Below are 22,979 nucleotides of genomic sequence, written 5' to 3'. Positions count from 1 at the left end.
AAACAAATTTGTGAAAATTGTATTATCTGCCAGACCATGAATGCAGGAAAAAAATAAAGAAGGTACAGCCCGCATCCCATCCAAACCCCATGGGTCCTTTTGTACACTTGCAAATGGATTTTATTGAACTACCTGTATGTATGAGCTTTAAATATGTATTAGTTATTATTGATATGTTTTCAAGATGGATTGAAGCTTTTCCTTGCAGAAAGAAGGACGCTACCACTGTTGCTAAATGTTTATTGAAGGACATTGTACCTCGCTTTGGGATACCAGCAAAACTGTCAAGTGACAGAGGGTCCCATTTTACAGGAACAGTGATTAAGGAACTATGCAAAGCCTTACAGATTAATCAACACCTCCATTGCAGTTATCATCCACAGTCGGCTGGACTAGTGGAAAGATACAACGGGATGCTGAAAAATAAGCTTGCAAAACTGTGTAAAGAAACTGGACTTAAATGGGTTGATTTGTTGCCCATAGCTTTAATGACAATGCGGTCTGCTACCAACAGAACTACAGGATTGTCGCCTCACGAGATCGTCATGGGAAGACCACAAAGATTGCCCTTTTCGGCACCTTTAACAGCTAAACAAATGGACATTCATAAAATGGAGGAAGATATGTTGAGTTATTGCATTGCACTAACCAAATGCATTTCTAGTTTCCATCAACAGGTGAAGGAAGCCCAGGTCAACCCCGCTGAAGGAAAGTGCCATACTTTCGAGCCAGGAGATAACGTCTACATAAAAATCTTTAAGCGAAAGAATAGCCTTCAACCCAGATTTGAGGGACCCTTCCAAGTACTCCTGACCACAAACACCGCTGTAAAAGTAAAGGAGCGACCAACATGGATACATGCGTCCCATTGTAAGAAGGCATCAGTTGAAGACGATACACTGCCAAGGTGAACTGGATTTGGACTCTAATAAGACTGTTCCCTTTGTTAACGATAATTGAAACTGCCATATTGATTTACCCAGATCCCCTGAAGGGCAAACCATGCATAGAAGAATGTGTACTTTTAAATAGTGATTTCTTTTATATTATATGCTATAACGAGACTATGAAGGTTCAGCTTCAGGATCACACTATGCAGGTACCCCCGTATCAACCCGAGTCTTAGGATTAGGCAGAAGAAGATAGTAGAAGATGATAGTGGACAGAAGCTTGATAAGCTATGGGTTACATGCCCCGATACTGTGTCACCAAGTGAAAGAATTGCGAATGAAGGAGTTATCTGTAGTGGTAATCCAAAGGGAGGACTGGCCCTGACGGCCAGGCCAATGTTTTGTAACAATCCAGTTACACAGCCCTTTATTTCAACATTAGCCACTCAGAAAAGAAAACTTAATAAGACAGACAAGAAACAGGGAAGAAGGCTGTTAAACAAGCATGGCTATACAGGAGTTATTTGTATGCCAAAAGACAGAACCTTACTAAATGCTGGATATGCAGTCACACCCCTATACATGCAGAGGGTGGAATACCCCTACGGCCCATTCCCTTTGGAATGGAGGAGATGGTAGGGTGGTTATTACAATTTAATACTACCTGGAACAATGAGGATGCCCCTGGTACAGTGTCCCAAAATAATTTGAATCCAGAACAACTAGAAGATGAGTGGAAGGGAGCAGGATATAACCTAACGAAATTCGAAGGATGGTTTCATCCCCAATATGATAATCAAAGGAATCCAGAGAGTCTATTGGTGACGTCAATGGGAACCATAAATAATACAAAAGGAGAAGTCTGTCTGGTAAACGACAATGGAGAAGGATTGATGGTTGGATGGAGTGAGTGCAAATGTAACTACACCTTGACTAAAACTACTACTAAACCACCGGGTGCAGTCGAATGGCCCTATTGGGGACAGTGGAACCTCTCCACGGTACAAAATTTGACTAGCAAAAAAACCTGGGAAGGAGAACAAGGAATAGGAATGATGCACCAGATATGGAACAAATTTGAAGCCTATAATAACACCTATTTCATCTGTGGGCATAGAGCATACCCTTGGTTACCACAAAATTGGACTGGGTCATGTTACTTGGGATATGTAGTGCCCTATATACATCATATTTCATCTTTGGATAGCCACCCTGGGACACGAGCAAAACGAGCCATTACAGAAACTGAAAGGTTCTTTGCTATAGCATTTCCCTGGTATGGAACAGGGAAGCTAGCAAGAGAATCTATAAACATGGCAGCAGTGTTGGAACAAATAGCCAATGATACTGCTGATGCTCTTAGTGATGTAAACGCAGAAATGGTGGCTTTGCGCACTGTTGCTTTACAAAACCGCATGGCTCTGGACTATTTGTTGGCAAAAGAAGGGGGCACATGTGCAATCATAGGAACTGAATGTTGCACCTATATTCCAGATAGCTCAGAAAATATCACCAATTTGGTAAACCACTTAAAGGAGGCCGTAAAGAAACTACACCAACCTGAACAATGGTCCATTTGGGATTGGATTTCAGGATGGGGAGGAGCACTAGGAAAACAAATACTGGAAGTCCTGATTGCAATAGTTACTAATTGGTTGTTTAAAATTAGTGTGTACAAAAGTCCTTTCCTCATTAACATCAACTCCTCCAGTACCAATGATGTCTGAATATGAGGATATTAAGGGTGAGACCTTTGATGTGGAATTTTTTTAAACTTAGCGAAATAGATTGTCCTTAGAAAGGACAAAAGGGGGGAATGAGGAAATCTACATAATATAAGGGGTTAATTTCAGGTGCTTGCTGGGTAAAAGTTTTCAGACTTGACATAGGTCAAGAGTCGATGTGTAACTAGAGCTATTGCACGTACCTGGATTACAGCCAAGAACAGATGTCTGCCCACCTAATGAGAATGTAGAAGTGAAACAATGGGTTCCGTTTGAAGTACCCAGTGACCTAATAACTTGTTAGACCTAGTCTCCAGATACATGATTAAGATTAAAGAGGACCTCCGGTTACACGATTCATATCCTGTTATACCTTAACCGTTGACTTGTGTCCAGGATCCTTCTGTCAATATGTCATAAGACCTAATGATTAATCTAAAATGTATCCTGATTGAGGAACAAAGGAATGTCAATTAAACTTGTTTGTTACACTGTATAAATATGGAACGCTTACGCTGTATCATTGGAATAGTAGCCTCACCCCTTGAGTGGAGGTACTGATTCCCCTTGCAAGCGAAATAAAAGGCCTGTCCGTCTGACGAATCCAAGAGTGTATTGAGTCATTACCCAGAGCTAAGAAGTAAGGCACTTCAACACTAGCCAAGAGTGAGATGCTGCATGGACAGAACAAGAGGGAGTAGAGCTACTACCAGAATGCTGACCCCTGCCCACCCCTACCTCACTTGCTGTTGGATATTAGCTCTTAAATTATGTTATTGTCTCTAGTCTCAATTGCATTCCATGTTCCTATAAATCTCCACGTGAAAACGTTTCTTTTAACTTAGTCCTCCATTCATCTAGTGATCATCCTCAGTCCACGGCTCCTTGTTCCTGATTTGCAAACCAGAGGAAAGGAGTTATACTGTTTGCCCTCTTAAAGAAATGTTCAGAATTTTGAAATCCTCCATTAGTTCTTCCTCAACATTTCCTATGTCAGTGAAAAATGCCCAATGTTTCAAGCCTTTCTTTTTAACTGTATCCTCTCATTTTGGTGTCATTCTAGTAAATCTTGATTGTACCCCTTCCGTGCTGCCAATATCTTTGCTAGAATAGGGTAGAAGTGGCCTAACCAATGCCTTGTAGTAATTCAACAGCAATCACTTTGTAAACAAAAAATTCAATGCCTCTATGTATAAAACCCAGAATCCAATTTGCCTAGTCTATATACGATTGACACTCCCCTGTTCCTCCACTTAAGAATCTTACCATTTAGGATGTACTTCCTTTCACTGATCTTTTTCTTAAAATGGAGAACTTCACATTTCTCTGCATTGAACCTCATCTGCCACCTATCTGCTCACTCCATTACCTTGAACATGACAGCTTGCAGTTTTTCCTCAGCTTCACATGGTCCTTAATTTGACATCACCAGCAAACTTCAATATCATGCCTTTTGTGCCCAAAACATTTGTATAAATGGAGAACAGAGGAGATCCCAGTACAGATCCTTAGACACACCACCTCTACCTTGCCAATGCAAAAAAAAAAAATCAATCTCCCCTACTCTTTGCTTTCTATTGCTAGCCATCTTTCTATGGATGTGGCTACATTCCCTTTACTGCAACATACTGTACTTTAATTTTTAGAAACAGTCTCTTATGTGGCGTTTTATAAAACACCTCCCGATAATCCATACTGACTATTTCCAATTAGCCTATGCTGTTCTAAGTGTTAACTAATTTCCTCCTGTATTATAGACTCCAGAAGTTTATCCACAATTCAGGCAACACGAACAGACTATAATTTCCTAGATTATCCCATTCCTCTTTGTTGAGGAAGGGTGCAACAGTTGTCATGCTCCAGTCCACTGGCACAATTCCCATGTCCATATACTTTTTGGAAAATTATGTTTATAGTGTTTTCTCCTGCGCAATTTCCCTCAAGGTACATACCACCTGGGCGTGGCGGTTTTTTACTTTTAATCCCATTATCTTTGTTAATAGTTTCCTTCTGAATATTTAAGTCTCGTTGTGGCTCGCCTCAGCTACTCATACAGTCTCACTTTCACCTTCATCCGTAAAAATCAATGCAAAATATTTATTAAGCACCTCTGCCATTCCCTTATTCTCAAGTGCAAAATGGCCTTTTAGTCTCCGCGTGGACTATTCCTTTACTTCTAAAATGCTTATAAAAACACTTGTTATTTCCATTAATGTCAACTGCCAGTCCTCTCACACTCCCATTTAGCCTTCCTAAACTCACTTCTTGCTTCTCTTCTACGCTTTCTTTATTTCTCAATTGTTTTTTCTTTCCGCCTATATTTAACATATAACTGTATTTTAGACTTGATTTTTGCTCTATGTATCCACAGAACTCCAGCTTTTGGCCCATCTCCTTTACTCCTGGTTGGCATGTACCACCCTGTATCCTATCCATTTCCAATTACCAAGTATCTCCCATTGTTGCTCTGCTATTTGATTTGCCATTTTCCCAGAATTAGCAAGACTGAAACCATCGCCCTCAGCCTGTAACACAACCTCCGTACAGTCCCCATCGATTCCATACCCCTTTCCTGGCCACTGTCTCAGGCAGAATCTGACTGTTTGCAATTTCACCCCATTTGATCTCCAGCTGAACTTCCAAACCCATCATGTGCCTCTGGCCTCTACCTCAGTTCATCTGCCACTGAAACCCTCATCCATCCTGCTCTCGCTCTGAATTAAAAAATTTCATTCACTGCTTCCAATTTCCACCCTTCCCTCAACTTCACATGGTCCATCTCTGACTCTTTCCTTGCTCGACTTCTGTCTCCATTGCTAGGGATAGGCTATTGACAAACGTCCAATATAAGCCCACCGACTCCACAGCTACCTGGACGACACCTCCGCCCATCCCGCTTTCTGTAAGGACTCAATTCCATTCCCCCAGTTTCTACGTCTCCGTCGCATCTACTCTGACAATGCCACTTTCCATACTAGTGCTTCTGATATGTCTTCCTTTGCCCTCAACCGAGGATTCCTCTCTACCGTGGTTGACATGGCCGTCGACCGTGTCCGTTCTATTTCCCACACTTCTGCTCCCACACCTTCCCCTCCCTCCCGGAAACACACTAGTCCTCAACCTTTCACTCCACATTCAACGGATCATCCTCCGCCATTTCCGCCACCTCCAGCGTGATCCCACCACCAAACACATCTTCCCCTCCCCTCCCAGCATTCCAAAGGGACCACTCCCTCCGCGACACCTTGGTCCACTCCTCAATCACCCCAACACACCCCTCCCCTTCCCGTGCAAGTGCAGCAACACCTGCCCTTTTACCTCCTCCCTTCCCAATGTCCAGGACCCCAAACATTCCTTCCAAGTGAAACAGCGATTTACTTGTACTTGTACTTGGTTTCCATATTTAAGAAAAGATATACTTGCTCTCGAGGCAGTTCAGAGAAGGTTCACTCGGTTGATTCCGGAGATGAGGGGGTTGACTTATGAGGAAAGGTTGAGTAGGTTGGGCCTCTACTCATTGGAATTCAGAAGAATGAGAGGCGATCTTGTTGAAACATATAAGATTGTGAGGGGGCTTGATTGGGTGGGTGGATGCGGGGAGGATGTTTCCACTGATGGGTGAGACTAGAACTAGGGGGCATAATCTTAGAATAAGGGGCTGCCCTTTCAAAACTGAGATGAGGAGAAACTTCTTCACTCAGAGGGTAGTAAATCTATGGAATTTGCTACCTCAGAGAGCTGTGGAAGCTGCGACATTAAATAAATTTAAAACGGAGAGAGACAGTTTCCTAGCTGATAAGGGAATTAGGGGTTACGGGGAGCGGGCAGGGAAGTGGACGTGAGTCTAGGTTCGGATCAGCCATGATCCTATTGAATGGCGGAGCAGGCCCGAGGGGCCGTATGGCCTACTCCTGCTCCTACTTCTTATGTTCTTATGTTATGTTCTTGCATTTTAGTATACTGTATCCGCTGCTCAAGATGCAGTCTCCTCTACATTGGGGAGACCAAATGCAGACTGGATGACCACTTTGTGGAACACCTCAGTTCGGTCCGCAAGCATGACCCCGAGCTTCCGGTCACCTGTCACTTGAATTCTCCGCTCCACTCCGATCTCTCCGTCCGCAGCCTCTTACACTGTTCCAACGAAGCTCAAGGAACAGCACCTGATCTTTCGATTAGGCACTTTACAGCTTTCTGGACTCAACATCGAGTTCAATGATTTCAGACCATAACCTCCGCCCCTATTTTTTCACATGGCAGCTGTTGATGAATCTGCCATTCCCGTTCACACCGCTTCTAGACTCATCTTTTGTTTCTTAACTTGTCCCATTACCATCTCCTTTTTGCCTTGCACCATCATCCCTTTTGTGTTTTAATCTCTCCTGCCTTCCACCCTATCACAGACTTTCCCTTTTGTTCTTTCCTCCCCTCCCCCCTTTCCAACCCCCTGCACTTGCTTAAAATCTGTTATATCTTTAACTTTTTCCAGTTCTGATGAAAGGTCATTAACCTGAAATGTTAACTGTTTCTTTCGCCACAGATGCTGCCTGACCTGCTGAGTATTTCCAGCATTTTCGGTTTTTAATTCATATTTCTAGCATCCGCAGTATTTTGCTTTTGTGTTGTAATGTGTATTTATGAGTTCACATGGGATTTTGTCTCTGAATTTCCATTATGCTTGGTGAGTGAAGGTAGTTAGAACTTTGCTTTAATTTCCTCCATTGATTTATTGCATTACCTCGTGCCCTTTTAATATTGTAACAGACAATAATCTTCAATTATATGATACAATGTAAATAGGAATGTCCTGCTGTTAATGTTTTGGATTGTGTTAGATTTGTTTTATACTGTTATACTAGTTTTGAAAACTTAATGCAAAGTTTGGAAACAACAATAAAGCTTAAACTTATTGGAGGTTGTTAGTGAGAATTTACTGCACATTTGTACTGGAGAACTGCCTTCTGGCTTCCAATTCCACTACTATAAAATCCTAATTTATATTGCTGGGCAAATTCAACAGCAGCCAGAAAAGTCTGATGAAAATCCCAAAGTGAGATTTTAAACTTAAGTGAAGCAAGACATTCAAGTGAATCATTTGCCTGCATAACAGTCACTGCATTTCAAAAAATAAGTGTGAGAAGCCCTTTGCAGCATTTCAGTATGAAAGAGAACCAAGATTCCCTTTAACCTGCGAGGCCACGCAGCGCTCTGCAGGTCTCGCGCACCCGTTGAGCCAGCTTTTAAATAGAAAAACCGTGCATGCGCGGAATTTTGAATGGCCCAAGCAGCCCATTAAAGGGGCCGTGCGGGACAGAACAAAATTAGAGGGCACATTGAAGGGTACTATATAAATACAACTGTTGTATTATGCACACATTTTCAAAAGGAAAAAGTTTCTAACAAAAGGAAGAAAAGAATCTGGTAAAGTATTTTTAAACTCATCACCGTGACAATTTCATGCTCATGGATGGACAAACTGGCTGCTCCATAATCTTCCAGCAGAATGTGAACCAATCACCTAAAAACTGAATAATTTTGCCCAACTATTAAACAGTTATTTTGAAGATCTTTTGTCTATATTGTGCTTATATTCCAACTGAACAAGTTAGCTTGTGAGTAAAGGTTTGACATTTATCAGATCATGGTTGGATATGGATTGATATTTTTGAATACAACTGCTCAGTGGAATGATTAGTCGACTTGTGCTGCAATCTGTGGATTTTTATTAGTCAAAGAACTAAATGACTTCAGCATCCTACTCCCATCCTGGTTGCTTTCTGGAGAGAATATGACTTTATAATGAGACTTTAGAGAAATGCCATTGGGCTGTTCCATTCCAGCCCCATTATTCTGAATAAACAACCTTCAGAATAAACTTATGGGGGTAGAGTTCCCACTTTGGGCAGAATCGGTGAATTGGGCGCAAATTACGCCCAAAATTGGCCCTGTTTTGAAAACAGTTTTATTTCTCTCGCATTTCCGCTCAAACTCATTCACACATCGTCGAACACAAAATCTGCCATAAACCAGCGCAGACAGTGTTTTAAAACATAATTTTTTTTAAATTTTGCTTTAAAAAAATATTCTTTAATATGCTTAAGAGTGGTAACTAGGTGCAGTTTGATTAATACAACTGAAAATGGGTTTACCACAACAAATAAGCATTTTTAATCACAGTAGCAGTCCACTCACTACCTGTGAGTAACTCGATTTTAAATGACTGAAAATGACAAAAAAAAATACCGAACCATTTGCTAGTCATACTCAGGTACAGTAGTCAGTTTCTTAGCAAATTTATAAAAATTATATTCAGAAGCTTTTAAAACATTCCTCTTTGTCTCCTTGCACCCAAAGCAACCAGCTTAATTTTGAGAGCCTCCTCGAAGGCCCACAAATGAGTGCAATTAGTAGAAACTCCCAATGCTGATTAATTCATCCTGGGGGTGTGGGCTATTTTGTGGGCAGGGCCTGCTTCTACTGCGATGTTTTTTAAACTAGCGCAAAAGATCACTGAAATTCAAGTTGCGCTGAACACAATTTGTGCTTAACATTCTGCAATCTTTGTGCTGGTTATGGTGATTTCGGGTGAATTACGCCAGAAAAAGACAGCACAACCGAGCGGAAACTCCAGGGCAATGAGTCTCAAATAATCTGTTACCTCTCAGATAATTAGATGGTCCTACCAGGGATATGCTATATGCAACGTTACATCTTGAGAAAGCAGAAGCAGCCACTAAGAGGGCATGTGGGGAAAGCTCTACACCTCAAACCATACCCCAGAAATCACAGAATCACAGAAACCCCACAGTGCAGATAGAGGCCATTTCGGCCCATCGAGCCTGCACAGACACATATCCCACCCGATCCCTGTAACCCCTACACCAACACATATCCCACCCTATCCCCGCAACCCCACGTATTTAATCCCCCTAACACTAAGGGTCAATTTATCATAGCCAATCAACCTAACCCGCACATCTTTGGACTGTGGGAGGAAACCGGAGCACCCGGAGGAAACCCACGCAAACACGGGGAGAATGTGCAAACTCCACACAGACAGTCACCCGAGGCCGGATTCGAACCCGGGTCCCTGGCGCTGTGAGGCAACAGTGCTAACCACTATGCCACCGTGCTGCCCTTGGTAAATAACCTTACTCCTCTTGAGGTTTTACATGTCACACTCTCATTAGGCTCCTATGCAGACATAGGGGAAGATGCTACATTTTCCTTAACAATATATACAAGAACAGTCGAAAATCTGATTATTTTTGCTTTATATATATATATATACATACCTATCTCAGTTAAACTGTGGGGGTCAAAAATCTTCCTCAAATCATCTGACACTTAAACTGACCTATGTCCCAAGACAAGGAATTTAGAATCGCATTCTTTATCTCTTAAATCATATTCTTAATGTTTTAATTAGATAAAGTGAAAAAGCATTTTGTAGTGTTGGGGGACTGTAAACCAAGTATTATTAAGAATGGGCTTTGGCCAATTTCAGTCTTAAAAATTTCAATTGACCCAGCATCCTCCGCCTTTTGGGGAGAGAGTTCTAGATTTACATGACCTTTTGTGTGGAAAAAGTGTTCCCTGATTTCATTCTAACTGGCCTAGCTCTAATTTTAAGATTATGCCCCCTTGTTCTGGATTTCCCCCATCAGAGGAAATAGTTTCTCTGTATCTACCCTATTGAATCCCTTTATTATTTTAAAACCTTGATTAGCTCACCCCCGAACCTTAAAAGGAACATAAGCTAAGTTTATGTCACTTGTCCTAATTTCATTAGCCTTTTTGGTTACTTTTTCTACCTGTGCACTAACTGTTCATGATCTGTGTACACTGGCACCCAAATCCCTTTGCTCTTCCACAGCTCTAAATCTTTCACCATTACGAAAATATTCCAATTTGTATTTCTCAGATCTAAAGTAGATGACCTCACACTTATCCACATTGCCATAATTTTGCAAATGCACCTATTTTCTTATTCCCCGTTGTAACTTTTTAAAAATCATTTATGGGATGTGGGCATCGCTGGCAATGCCAGCATTTATTGTCCATCCCTAAGTGCCCTTGAGAAGGTGGTGGTGAGCCGTCTTCTTGAACCGCTGCAGGCCGTGTGGTGAAGGTATTCCCACAGTGCTGTTAGGTAGGGAGTGCCAGGATTTTGACCCAGCGACAATGAAGGATCAGCGATATACTTCTAAGTCAGGATGGTGTGTGACGTGGAGGGGAACTTGGAAGTGGTGGTGTTCCCATGCGCCTGCTCCCATCTACACTATTTACTCTGCCTTTAAACTTAGTGTCATCTGCAAACTTGGATATACAATTTTTCTTCATCCAAGTCATATGATGAAAAGCTGAGGCCCCAGTACAGATCCCTGGGGAACAGCACTTCTCACATCCCACTAATCAGAGACTGTTCCCTTGATCCCTGCTCTGTCTCCTATCTCCCAAACAATTCTGTTCCCTGTCACAAGACTACCTCCAATTCCATGTGCTTTCATTTATGCTAATAACCTCTTCTGTGGAACTTCATCAGATGTCTTCTGGAAGTCCATATAGACAATATCCGTAGACACTTCCCTATCCATCATGCTAGTGGCCTCCTCAAACAAATTGAACTAGATCTAGCCTTCACAAATCCATGCTGACTCTCTGATCAGCTCATACTTGTCTAAGTGCTCTATCACTCTGTCTCTGATGATAGATTCCACATATGTTGGGTGATCTCAAAATATAACATCCCTTCTTTGCTATTGAGTAATGCTTCATCTAAATGCTCAGTTGGAGAACAGAAACACACCCCAATCGTGAAAGGTGGTAGATATTATTCTCTCGACTGCTGGCTCAGAAAATTGACTCATATCAATGGAGTGGTATTCTGCAGCAACAGAAATATGGACATTAGTTAATGTACAAATTCCAAAATACACTGGTCATATTAAACATGGCAGAATTCCTCGACATGAATCTTGTCATTCATGTGGAAATGACTTATGAAATAATACTGGGCGGCCTGCTGGTGGCGCTGTCCAGGGAGAGTATAAATACTCGGGCATGGGCCCAGCTTGCTCAGGACATTCTTTTACAGGAACTAGTGAAGGACACAACTAGTTGATTAAAGCTTTGTTTAACGCTTAGACCAAGTGCCTAGTAGTTTTCTTATGTCACCTCTTAAATGGACGCAGTACACAATTGAATCACCCAGTTCCTACATGATACAACTTTAGAGACACAAATGACATCATTACCACATTACATTGCATTAAATTAGCAAACTAACACCTCACCTGTTATTTTCTTTACAGGTTGAAGGCGGACACTGATAGATTGGTGTGTGAGCAGAGGGGAGGAGGGGAGAGAGCGGGACATTCCTTCCATTATTCGTATGTGCTGCATTCCTTCAGAAACTGGGAGAGACGGGACAGCGTAATCTGGTTCAAAAGCACAGTCGTTCTCTGTATTGGATACACCTTGTAAAAAAAGAGAATGAAGATTTAGCCAGAAAATTTGAGATGTCTTAATACAACTTATATAGACATAAACAGGCTACAAGAGAGCAACAGTAAACCTGCCACTATAGGGTTAATTTCTCTACAAATTCTCTCCCATCAAGATCAGGCAGCTGTCAAACTTGTAGATACTGATACAAATTTAATCAGGCAATGAACATTGTCTATCCAGGGTAGGATGACACAGACAAAAAAACAAATGCCACATCTTGGAGACAAGTCCAATAACAACATTTGATGTCTAAACTTCTGATTAAGAGCCCTTGACAGTGGATGGTAGAGACACAAAGGCTGTTAGAGAAAGCAAATACTCTTTAAAGTTTAAATTATCAAACAATAAAAAAAAATCAACAGAAGTGGTCACCTTTAATTGGGCTTGCAGAGACAGACATCTGGACAGATGTGAGCTCCACTAATAGGAATCACTAAAGTATTTTTACATATTGGGATATTTAAAGGGGACAATTTGTCCTAAAAGTTAGATCGTATGAAGAGGAACAGAGAGCATTAGAAAAATAAGTTCGAAACTACTAGTAGAGGGGAGGGGAGCAGAGGAAGGTAGGTGTAAAAACAGTGGCCCGTAAAACTTGGCTTCAAGATTTGTAATGGAAATACCCTGTAAACTGCCTGAGGATGCCCATACAATAGAGAGTTCAGCTGTTGAACTGAATGCTGGGAAGTAAACAATGAATACAGGCTTTTACGCAATTAAGTTGTAAAGCCTTTATCCCTGACTCAGGTCCAGGGATAAAGCATTTAGTAAGTCGTAAACAGGTCATGACCGCTCACATTTGTGTGGATCCCTTTGTGAGAAGTAAGGAGGGGGGTTGTAAAAGTGGAGCTGACCTGTCTGTAATTCCATGCTTCAATACTGACTTGTTGGGGATGATTAACACAAAGGGACAAGCCCTTCTGACCCATGGGTCACTCAGAGGCAGAGCCTTTCTCTGCCCTTGATAGAAGTAGCAGTTTTTCTTAGTCTGTGTTAATCAACAACAACAAGTTGTATTTATATAGTAGTAAAACGTCCCAAGGCGCTTCACAGGAGTATTATAAGACAAAAAATTTGACACCGAGCCACATAAGGAGAAATTAGGGCAGGTGACCAAAAGCTTGGTCAAAGAGGTAGGTTTTAAGGAGCATCTTAAAGGAGGAAAGAGAGGTAGCGAGGCGGAGTAGTTTAGGCAGGGAATTCCAGAGTTTAGGGCCTAGGCAACAGAATTCACGGCTACCAATGGTTAAGCGATTATAATCAGGGATGCTCAAGAGGGCAGAATTAGAGGAGCGCAGATATCTCAGGGGGGTTGTGGGGCTGGAGGAGATTACAGAAATAGGGAGGGGCGAGGCTATGGAGGGTTTGAAAACAAGGATGCGAATTTTGAAATCGAGGCGTTGCTTAACTGGGGGCCAATGTAGGTCAGCGAGCACAGGGGTGATGGTTGAATGGGACTTGGTGCGAGTTAGGACACGGGCAGCCGAGTTTTGGATCACCTCAAGTTTACGTGTGGTAGAATGTGGGAGGCCAGCCAGGAGTGCATTGGAATAGTCAAGTCTAGAGGTAACAAAGGCATGGATAAGGGTTTCAGCAGCAGATGAGCTGAGGCAAGGGTGGAGACGGGCGGTGTTACGGAGGTGGAAACGGGCGGTCTTAGTTATGCCTCTGTGTTAATCAGAGGACGGCTTTTATTTTTTCTGTTTTACCAAGCAGGTGTGTAAGCTGTCCTTACCAGTACAAGGTAACTTGGAGGATAAAATGTCACGAAGCTAGATTGTGGCTACACCAGCCAGTCAGGCAGAGCGAAGAGTGTCACTTAATTGTGATTAGTCTGAGATCAAGAAAGGAGAAAAGGAAGCCAGCTTAGACGTTGACCTGGAATTTGCGTTAATAATAATGGTGAGGCTAACAGTGCTCAGTTATTACAGAGTAAATCGAACAGCAACAGATGGTGTCCGCACATGTGCAGCTAAACGCGGAAATCCCGAAGCTGCTGTCAGAGATACCCCGCTCCTCCACAGGGTGCGCTGTAGCAGTCCTCGCCGATATCTCGACACTGAAACACATGCAATGACTTGAACCTGGGGGTGCTTGCCCACCAGTTCCCCACTAAAGTTGTCATAAAAAGTTAGGGCTGGTGCAATCAGGAGTAAGTGAATTTTTAACAGCATAATAATTGATAATTACAGCCAAACAACCTCTCTGGCCCATAAAATTTAATTTTACCAAGTGTGGAGTCTCATTCCTTCAGAAGTTAATAAGGGTTGGAGATTTTTTTTAAAATTAAAACCTTTTGTTACTTTGAGTCTGTCTCTTTTATCTCAATCATTTTTTAAAAATTAGTTTTTATGGCAATGTGGGCGTCGCTGGCAAGGCCAGCATTTATTGCCCATCCCTAATTGCCCTCGAGAAGGTGGTGGTGCGCCGCCTACTTAAACCGCTGCAGTCCGTGTGAAGGTACTCCCACAGTGCTGTTAGGGAGGGAGTTCCAGGATTTTGACCCAGTGACGATGAAGGATCGGTGATATACTTCTAAGTCAGGATGGTGTGTGACTTGGAGGGGAACTTGGAGGTGGTGGTGTTCCCATGAGTCTGCTGCCCTTGTCCTTCTAGGTGGAAGTGGTCGCGGGTTTTGGAAGTGCTGCTGAAGCAGCCTTGGTGAGTTGCTGCAGTGCATCTTACAGATGGTACACACTGCAGCCACGTTACGCCGGTGGTGGAGGGAGTGGATGTTTAAGGTGGTAGAGGGGGTGCCAATCAAGCGGGCTGCTTTGTCCTGGATGGTGTCGAGCTTCTTAAGTGTTGTTGGAGCTGCACTCATCCAGGCAAGTGGAGAGTATTCTATCACACCTCTACACCTTCTAGGATGGTGATGGCGGTGAATTCAGTGATGGTAATTCCATTGACTGTCAAGGGGTGTTGTTTAGACCCTCGCTTGTTGGAGATAGTCATTGCCTGGTACTTCTGTGGTGCGAATGTTACCTGCCACTTATCAGTCCAAGCCTGAACGCCTTCCAGGTCCTGTTGCATGCAGGCATGGACTGCGTCATTATCTGAGGAGTTGTGAATGGCACTGAACACACTGTGCAGTCATCAGCGAATATCCCCATTTCTGACCTTATGTTGGAGGGAAGGCCATTGATGAAGCAGCTGAAGATGGTTGTGCCTAGGATACTGCCCTGAGGAACTCTTGCAGCGATGTCCTGGGGCAGTGATGATTGACCTTCAATTACCACAACCATCTTGTTTGTGCTAGGTATGATTCCAGCCAGTGGAGAGTTCCCCCCCCCCAGATTCCCATTAACTTCAGTTTTAATTGGGCTCCTTCATGCAACACTCGGTCAAATGCTGCCTTGATGTCAAGGGCAGTCACTCTCACCTCACCTCTGAATTCAGCTCCTTTGTCCACGTTTGGACCAAGGCTGTAATGAGGTTGGCAGCCGAGTGGCCTTGGCGGAACCCAAACTAAGCATCAGTGAGCAGGTTATTGGTGACTAAGTGCCACTTGATAGCACTGTTGATGACACCTTCAATCACTTTGCTGATGATTGAGAGTAGACTGATGGGGCGGTAATTGGCCGGATTGGATTTGTCCTGCTTTTTGTGGACAGGACATACCTGGGTAGTTTTCCACATTTTCGGATAGATGCCAGTGTTGTAGCTGTACTGGAACAGCTTGACTCGAGGCACGGCTAGTTCTGGAACACAAGTCTTCAGCACGATAGCCGGGATGTTGTCAGGGCCCACAGCCTTTGCTGTATCCAGTATGCTCAGTCGTTTCTTGATATCACATGGAGTGAATCGAATTGGCTGAAGACTGGCTTCTGTGATGTTGGGGACCTCAGGAAGAGGCCGATATGGATCATCCACTCGGCACTTCTGGCTGAAGATGGTTGCAAACGCTTCAGCCTCGTCTTTTGCACTCACGTGCTGGGCTCCACCTCCCGTTAGTTGTTTAATGGTCTACCACCATTCACGACTGGATGTGGCAGGACTGCAGAGCTTTGATCTGATCCATTGATTGTGGGATCGCTTAGCCCTGTCTATAGCATGCTGCTTCTGCTTTTCAGCATGCATGTAGTCCTGTGTTACAGCTTTCCCTGTGCAGTCATCAGCGAACATCCCCATTTCTGACCTTATGTTAGAGGGAAGGTCATTGATGAAGCAGCTGAAGATGGTTGGGCCTATGACAATGCCCTGAGGAACTCCTGCAGCAATGTTCTGGGGCTGTGATGATTGACCTTCAATCACCACAACCATCTTCCTTTGTGCTAGGTATGACTCCAGCCAGTGGAGAGTTTTCCCCCCTGATTCCCATTGACTTCAGTTTTACTAGGACTCCTTCATGCCACACTCGGTCAAATGCTGCCTTGATGTCAAGGGCAGTCACTCTCACCTCTGGAATTCAGCTCCTTTGTCCATGTTTCGACCAGGGCTGTAATGAGGTCTGGAGCCGAGTGGTCTTGGCGGAACCCAAACCGAGCATCAGTGAGCAGGTTATTGGTGAGTAAGTGCCTCTTGATAGCCCTGTCGATGACACCTTCCATCACTTTGCTGATGATTGAGATCACGTGGAGTGAATCGAATTGGCTGAAGACTGGCTTCTGTGATGGTGGGGACCTCAGGAGGAGGCCGATATGGATCATCCACTCGGCACTTCTGGCTGAGGATGGTTGCAAACGCTCTAGCCTTGTCTTTTGCACTCACGTGCTGGGCTCCACCATTATTGAGGATGGGGATATTCTTGGAGCCTCCTCCTCCTGTTAGTTGTTTAATGGTCCACCACCATTCACGACTGGATGTGGCAGGACTGCAGAGCTTCGATCTGATCCGTTGATTGTGAGATCACTTAGCCCCGTCTATAGCATGCTGCTTCCGCTTTTTAGCATGTATGTAGTCCTGTGTTGCAGCTTCCCCAGGTTGGCACCTCATTTTTAGGTACGCCTGGTGCTGCTCCGGCATGCTCTTCTACACTCCTTATTGAACCGGGGTTGGTCCCCTGGCTTGGTGGCAATGGTAGAGTGAGGGATATGCCAGGCCATGAGGTTACCGATTGTGGTGGAATACAATTCTGCTGCTGCTGATGGCCCAAAGCGACTTTTGAGCTGCTGGATCTGTTCTGAATCTATCTCATTTAGCACGGTGGTAGTGCCACACAACACGATGGAGGGTGTCCTCAGTGTGAAGATGGGACTTCGTCTCCACAATGACTGTGTGGTGGGCACTGCTACCAATACTGTCATAGACAGATGCATCTGCGACAGGTAGATTGGTGAGGATGAGGTCAAGTAGGTTTTTCCTTGTGTTGGTTCTCTCACCACCTGTCGCAGGCCCAGACTGGCAGCTATGTCCTTCAGGACTCGGCCAGTAGTGGTGCTACCGATCCACTCTTGGTGATGGACATTATATTCCCCCAACTAGAGTACATTCTGTGCCCTTACTACTCTCAGTGCTACTTCCAAGTGGTGTTCAACATGGAGGAGTACTGATTCATCAGTTGAGGGAGGGCGGTCGGTGGTAATCAGCAGGAGGTTTCTGTGCCCATGCTTGACCTGATTCATAGGGTCCGGAGTCAATGTTGAGGACTCTCAGGGCCACTACTTCCAGATTGTATATCACTGTGCCGCCACCTCTGTGGTGGAGGAATCTGGGACATTGGCTGAAAGTTATGATTCTGTGAGTATGACTATGTCAGGCTGTTGCTTGACTAGTCTGTGGGACAGCTCTCCCAATAGGCCATTTCAGAGGGAAATTAATAGTCAACCACATTTCTGTGGGTCTGGAGTCACATATAGGCCAGACCAAGTAAGGACGGCAGATTTCCTTAAGGACATTAGTGAACCAGATGGGTTTTTACAACAATCTGATAGTTTCACTGTTACTAGCTTTTTATTCCAGATTTATTTAATTAACTGATTTTAAATTCCACAGCTGTGGTGGGATTTGAATTCACGTCTTTGGATCATTAGTCCAGGCCTCTGGATTACCAGCCCCCTATCTTTCCTAATCTTTATTCAACTTTCGGTACATGATGTAAATCTAATTTATGTTCTCTGGTTTAGACTTGGCATGTCTCAGTGAGGATTTTGCAATCTGATTTGTTGAAAAGCCTCATTGTATCTTTACCTGCTCACAGACACCACAGATCCCCTGTAGAAGGTGCCGCACTAGATCATACACCTAAAGCCCATGAATACTTTGTGGGCAACTGCCAGCGAGTTGAAGGGCGAGCGCCGTCCATTCGTCACGGAGTGCAAAATCTGGGCCATTGTCACTCGTGCGTAAGGTGGGTTCAGTGGAACCAATGATCCAAGTGAAACAAATAACCCACACTCCAGAAGCTCATGCCTGCGTCGCAGGGAAAGATGAAGATTGACTCAACCACATGACTCAGAAGGTTGATGTTTAGCAAATTCTGAACGTTGCTAATCATACATAGTCTTGAGCGATCTGAAAGATTGACGGACGAATTGTAGGTTGCATTTATATAGCACTTAACAACCTTAGGTGTCCCAAAGCACTTCACAGCCAATTAAGTACTTTTGAAGGGTAGTCACTGTCGTAATGTAGGGAAATGTTGCAGCCAATTTGCGCGCAGCAAGGTCCCACAAACAGGAGTGAGATTCATGACCCAACAATCTGTTTTACTGATGTTGGTTAAAGGGCAGAACATCAGGAGATCTCCCTTGCTCTTCTTCAAATAGTGCCTTTTAAGTCCAACTGAGAGAGTAGACAGGTTTTATGTCTGAAAGACAGCACCTCTGACAATGCAGCACTCCCTTCAGTACTACACCTATGTGTCAACCTAGATTACATGCTCAATTCTCCGGAGTGGGTTTGAACCCACAACCTTCTGACTCAGAGATTAGAGTGCTGCCACTTAACCAGGCTGACAGGTTGGCTCATTGTTACTTAGTCAGAGGCGAGAGTGCTACCAAAGAGAAGTACAGAGAGAAGCTTGGAACAGAATAATCCAATACGTAACTCAGTAGCACAAGTTCACAGAAGAATGTAATAATTAAATATTAATGCAAGATGATGGAAGAAAGTGAAAGATGACCGAGAACCAGGAAAAAATGTTACTGACTTGACAAGGAGAAACCCCAAAGGTGGAATCAGCACCCCTTAAAGGAAAACAGATTGTTTCCATACAGGGCAGATCTAAAATAAAATCCAAGCGGTTTTATGTTTTTCTTTTATTAACATTACCTGAAAATGTGTCAAATAGGAAGAGAGCACTTGCTTATTGTCTCCACATTATATACTCACATATTGTAATGTTATAGTTGCACTATATTAAATTGAATTCAGTGAAGACGATACAATTATAATGCTGAACCTAAGCTATTGTGGTGCTATTGCAATCCTGAAATGTAGTTGTACTACTGAAGAAACAAAACTAACCTGATTTATATAGTGCCTTTCACGTCCTCAGGATGTCCCAAAAGGCTTTATAGCCAAGAGAATACTTTTGAAATGTGGTCATTGTTGTAATGTAGGGTATAAATGATGATAACTAAGAATCTTTACTTCCTTGAAATAGTTGTTCATAACTCATCTTTGTGTTCCATCAGCCCTTGATAACTCTGAGGTGAGCTACGAGTTATATAATGGCCTGTACGACATTCCGGTTAATGGCCCAATGGTGGTTGAGTCAGTTTATGTAGGATGATTATAAGCTAAATCAGGCTTTACTTATTAAACCCCGGACACAGACATAGGTCCTTGTTAAGTCTGTGTGTTCTAGTTATTGTTAATAAGAATCACTGCACACAGACCACAAGAGTAAATTCAACAGGTCTTTACTAGTCGGAGGTCAGGCTGAACTGCCCAATAAATCATTACACAGCACTTATATACCGGTGTGGTCACCACCGGTATTACAGTATACAGCAGCCAAGATAAAGTAGTGCATCTCTTAAAATAGTTCTCTTAAAGGTGGAACGGTTACATACACCACAATCCTGAACCAATTTTCCTTCGCACAAAAACTCTTGAAAAGCTATATAATCTTGCTGGTGCAAAGAAAATAGAACAAGGCGTTTCCATGTGTGCTTATTTTGAAAATTTAGGACTTCAATTCTGTGCTCATCATTGTAAAATAAGATACATCGCTCATATTTTCACATCTCAATTGCATGTGAAACATGTAAACAACTCTCTTGACTTTCCACCAGTAATTAATAAGTCTGATCAGTTTGTGTGTGTATATGAGCATATTATCCTTTTTACAGCATTTGTATTAAAGTTTGTAAACATTACCGATGGCATTTTATTTAGGAACATGTGATAGCAAGTGTTCCATGAAAATTATGATTTGGTTCTCAATTCCAGAAGTAAACCTTCCCTCATGGAGTATTTGTGCCACACAAGTGCCAGGCAATGACTATCTCCAACAAGCGAGAATCTAACCACCGCCCCTTGACGTTCAACGGCATGACCATCACCAAATCCCTCACCATCAACATCCTGGGGGTCACCATTGACCAGAAACTTAACTGGACCAGCCACATAAATACTGGGTATTCTGCGGCAAGTGTCTCATCTCCTGACTCTCCAAAGCCTTTCCACCATCTACAAGGCACAAGTCAGGAGTGTGATGGAATACTCTCCATTTGCCCGGATGAGTGCAGTTCCAACAACACTCAAGAAGCTCGACACCATCCAGGACAAAGCAGCCCACATGACTGGCATTCCATCCACCACCTTAAACATTCACTCCCTCCACCACCGGCGCACCGTGGCTGCAGTGTTTACCATCGAAAAGATGCACTGCAGCAACTCGCCAAAGCTTCCTCGGCAGCACCTCCCAAACCCGCGACCTCCACCACCTAGAAGGCAAGGGCATCACCTGCAAGTTCCCCTCCAAGTCACACACCATCCTGACTTGGAAATATATTGCCGTTCTTTCATCGTTGCTGGATCAAAATCCTGGAACTCTCTCCCCAACAGCACTGTGGGGGTACCTTTACCACAAGGACTGAAGCGGTTCAAGAAGGCGGCTCACCACCACCTTCTCGAGGACAATTAGGGATGGGCAATAAATGCTGGCCTTGCCAGCGACGTCCACATCTCATCCCAGGAACAAATGTAAAAAAAAGTAGGAAGTCTCCGTAACATTTGAATCTGTTTTCATTGTAAATGCATTGTATGAGTATGAACTTGGAAAAAGCACTTTTGAAAATACAATTAGAGTGGCCTGTAAGCAGATGAGGCATCTTCATTTATAATGCAAGTGGAGAAAAAGGTAAATTCTTAAATCACATTTAGTAATGAGTAGTGCAGAACCTCTGAAATGCTGAGGAAAGTTTTAAGAAACTACAGTATGACCTCCTCCTGCTGAAGCAATCCAGACTGGGAACCAATCAGTAAACAGTAAAATTCAATAGCAGTGTAGGAGGTTTATGAGAAGTCACGACTCCTGATGTTCCTGATGGTTCCACGTCAGTTTCTCTATTCAACAGCATTTGAATTTTAATCAGGAGTGGGTTTAAAGTACTGGTTCTGTGCCTCTCTCTGCCTACCTGACCATGGGGAAATTTACAGGGCATACATTATGCACGATTTCCGGATTCAAAACGAGCACCACAAAAATGAATTTAATAGGAATGGAAGCGCGCCCAACACCATATTGGTACGGGTTCTCGATAGGCATTACTGGCAGTTCTGAGACAAATGTAAGCATCATTTGAATATATTAATTAGGACCCTGCACCTGAATCAATTTAGTGAAATTGTGACGTTTCAGAGTCTGCCTGAAACTTCACTCCTTAACCTCACCCAGCAAGCAGCTTCCATACGATAACAAAATACTGCGGATGCTGGAAATCCAAAATAACAGAAAACGCTGGAAAAACTCAGCAGACTAGGGCAGCATCCGTGGAGAGAGAAACAGGGTTAACATTTCCGGTCAATTACCTTTCGTCAGAACTAGAAAAAAGCAGGAAAAGGAATAGATTTTAAAGCAAGTTAGGGGCTGGGAAAAGGGGGAGGGGATGAAAGAACAAAAGGGAAGGTCAGTGATAGGATAGAAAGCAGGAGAGATTAAGAGACATTGAGAGACATTAAGAGGTATTCAAGGCGAGAGGAGATGGTAATGGGACAGGTTAAGGAACAAAGGATGGCTCTAGATGAAGTGTGAATTGCGCTGGCAGAATGAAGGACAGCTGTCATGTGGGAGAGAAGAAAAAAGGCCAAACAAAAGTGTGGATAAAAAAATAATTAAAAATGTGTATATATATATGATAGGGGCCGAGGTTATGATCTGAAATTGTTGAACTCGATGTTAAGTCCAGAGGGCTGCAGTGTGCCTAATCGAAAGATGAGGTGCTGTTCCTCGAGCTTACGCTGAGCTTCCGTGGAACAATGCAAGAGGCCGAGGACGGCGGGGTCTGAGTGAGAATGGAGCGGTGAATTCAAGTGACAGGCCACCGGAAGCTCGGGGTCGCCCTTACGGACTAAACGGAGGTGTTCCGCAAAGCGGTCACCCAAACTGCGTTTGGTCTCCCCAGTGTAGAGGAGACCACATAGTGAGCAGCGAATACAGTATACTATTCGTATTTTTATCATTGTTATGCCATATTTATTCCAATGTTGGGAGGACTCGTAAAAATCAACATTTCATTGTGCAGTACACACGTCTGCTGCATATATGGCAAATAAAATTGAATTGAATTGAATTAAATTGCAGGAAGTACAAGTAAATCGCTGTTTCACCTGGAAGGGGTGTTTGGAGCCCTGGACGGGGTGTTTGGAGCCCTGGACAGTGGGAAGCGGGGAGGTATAAGGACATGTGTTGCATCTCCTGCGCTTGCACGGGAAGGTGCCGGGCGAAGGGGAAGGGGTGCTGGGG

The 22,979-nt window shown here is 43.4% G+C and overlaps 1 protein-coding gene across 7 annotated transcripts in view; it reads right to left on the bottom strand.

Annotated features, from left to right (window-relative positions):
* Positions 1-22,979, bottom strand: part of tanc2a (tetratricopeptide repeat, ankyrin repeat and coiled-coil containing 2a) — a 1,096,529-nt gene that overhangs the window by 517,796 nt on the left and 555,754 nt on the right. For 6 of the 7 annotated variants that reach the window (XM_085966617.1, XM_085966618.1, XM_085966619.1 and 3 more), the window contains one exon: positions 11,911-12,093. In XM_085966617.1, the coding sequence (XP_085822743.1) occupies positions 11,911-12,093 (183 nt within the window). Of the gene's footprint in view, positions 1-11,910; positions 12,094-13,859; positions 13,956-22,979 lie in introns of those variants that run through there. The other variant, XM_085966623.1, reaches the window with a different exon arrangement.

The sequence above is a fragment of the Somniosus microcephalus genome, chromosome 24 (assembly GCF_052327205.1).
Source record: "Somniosus microcephalus isolate GS21.2 chromosome 24, FLI_Smic_1.0, whole genome shotgun sequence".
Lineage (NCBI taxonomy): Eukaryota > Metazoa > Chordata > Chondrichthyes > Squaliformes > Somniosidae > Somniosus > Somniosus microcephalus.
The sequence above is the reverse complement of the archived record's forward strand: the minus strand, read 5'-3'. Positions and strand labels throughout refer to the sequence as shown.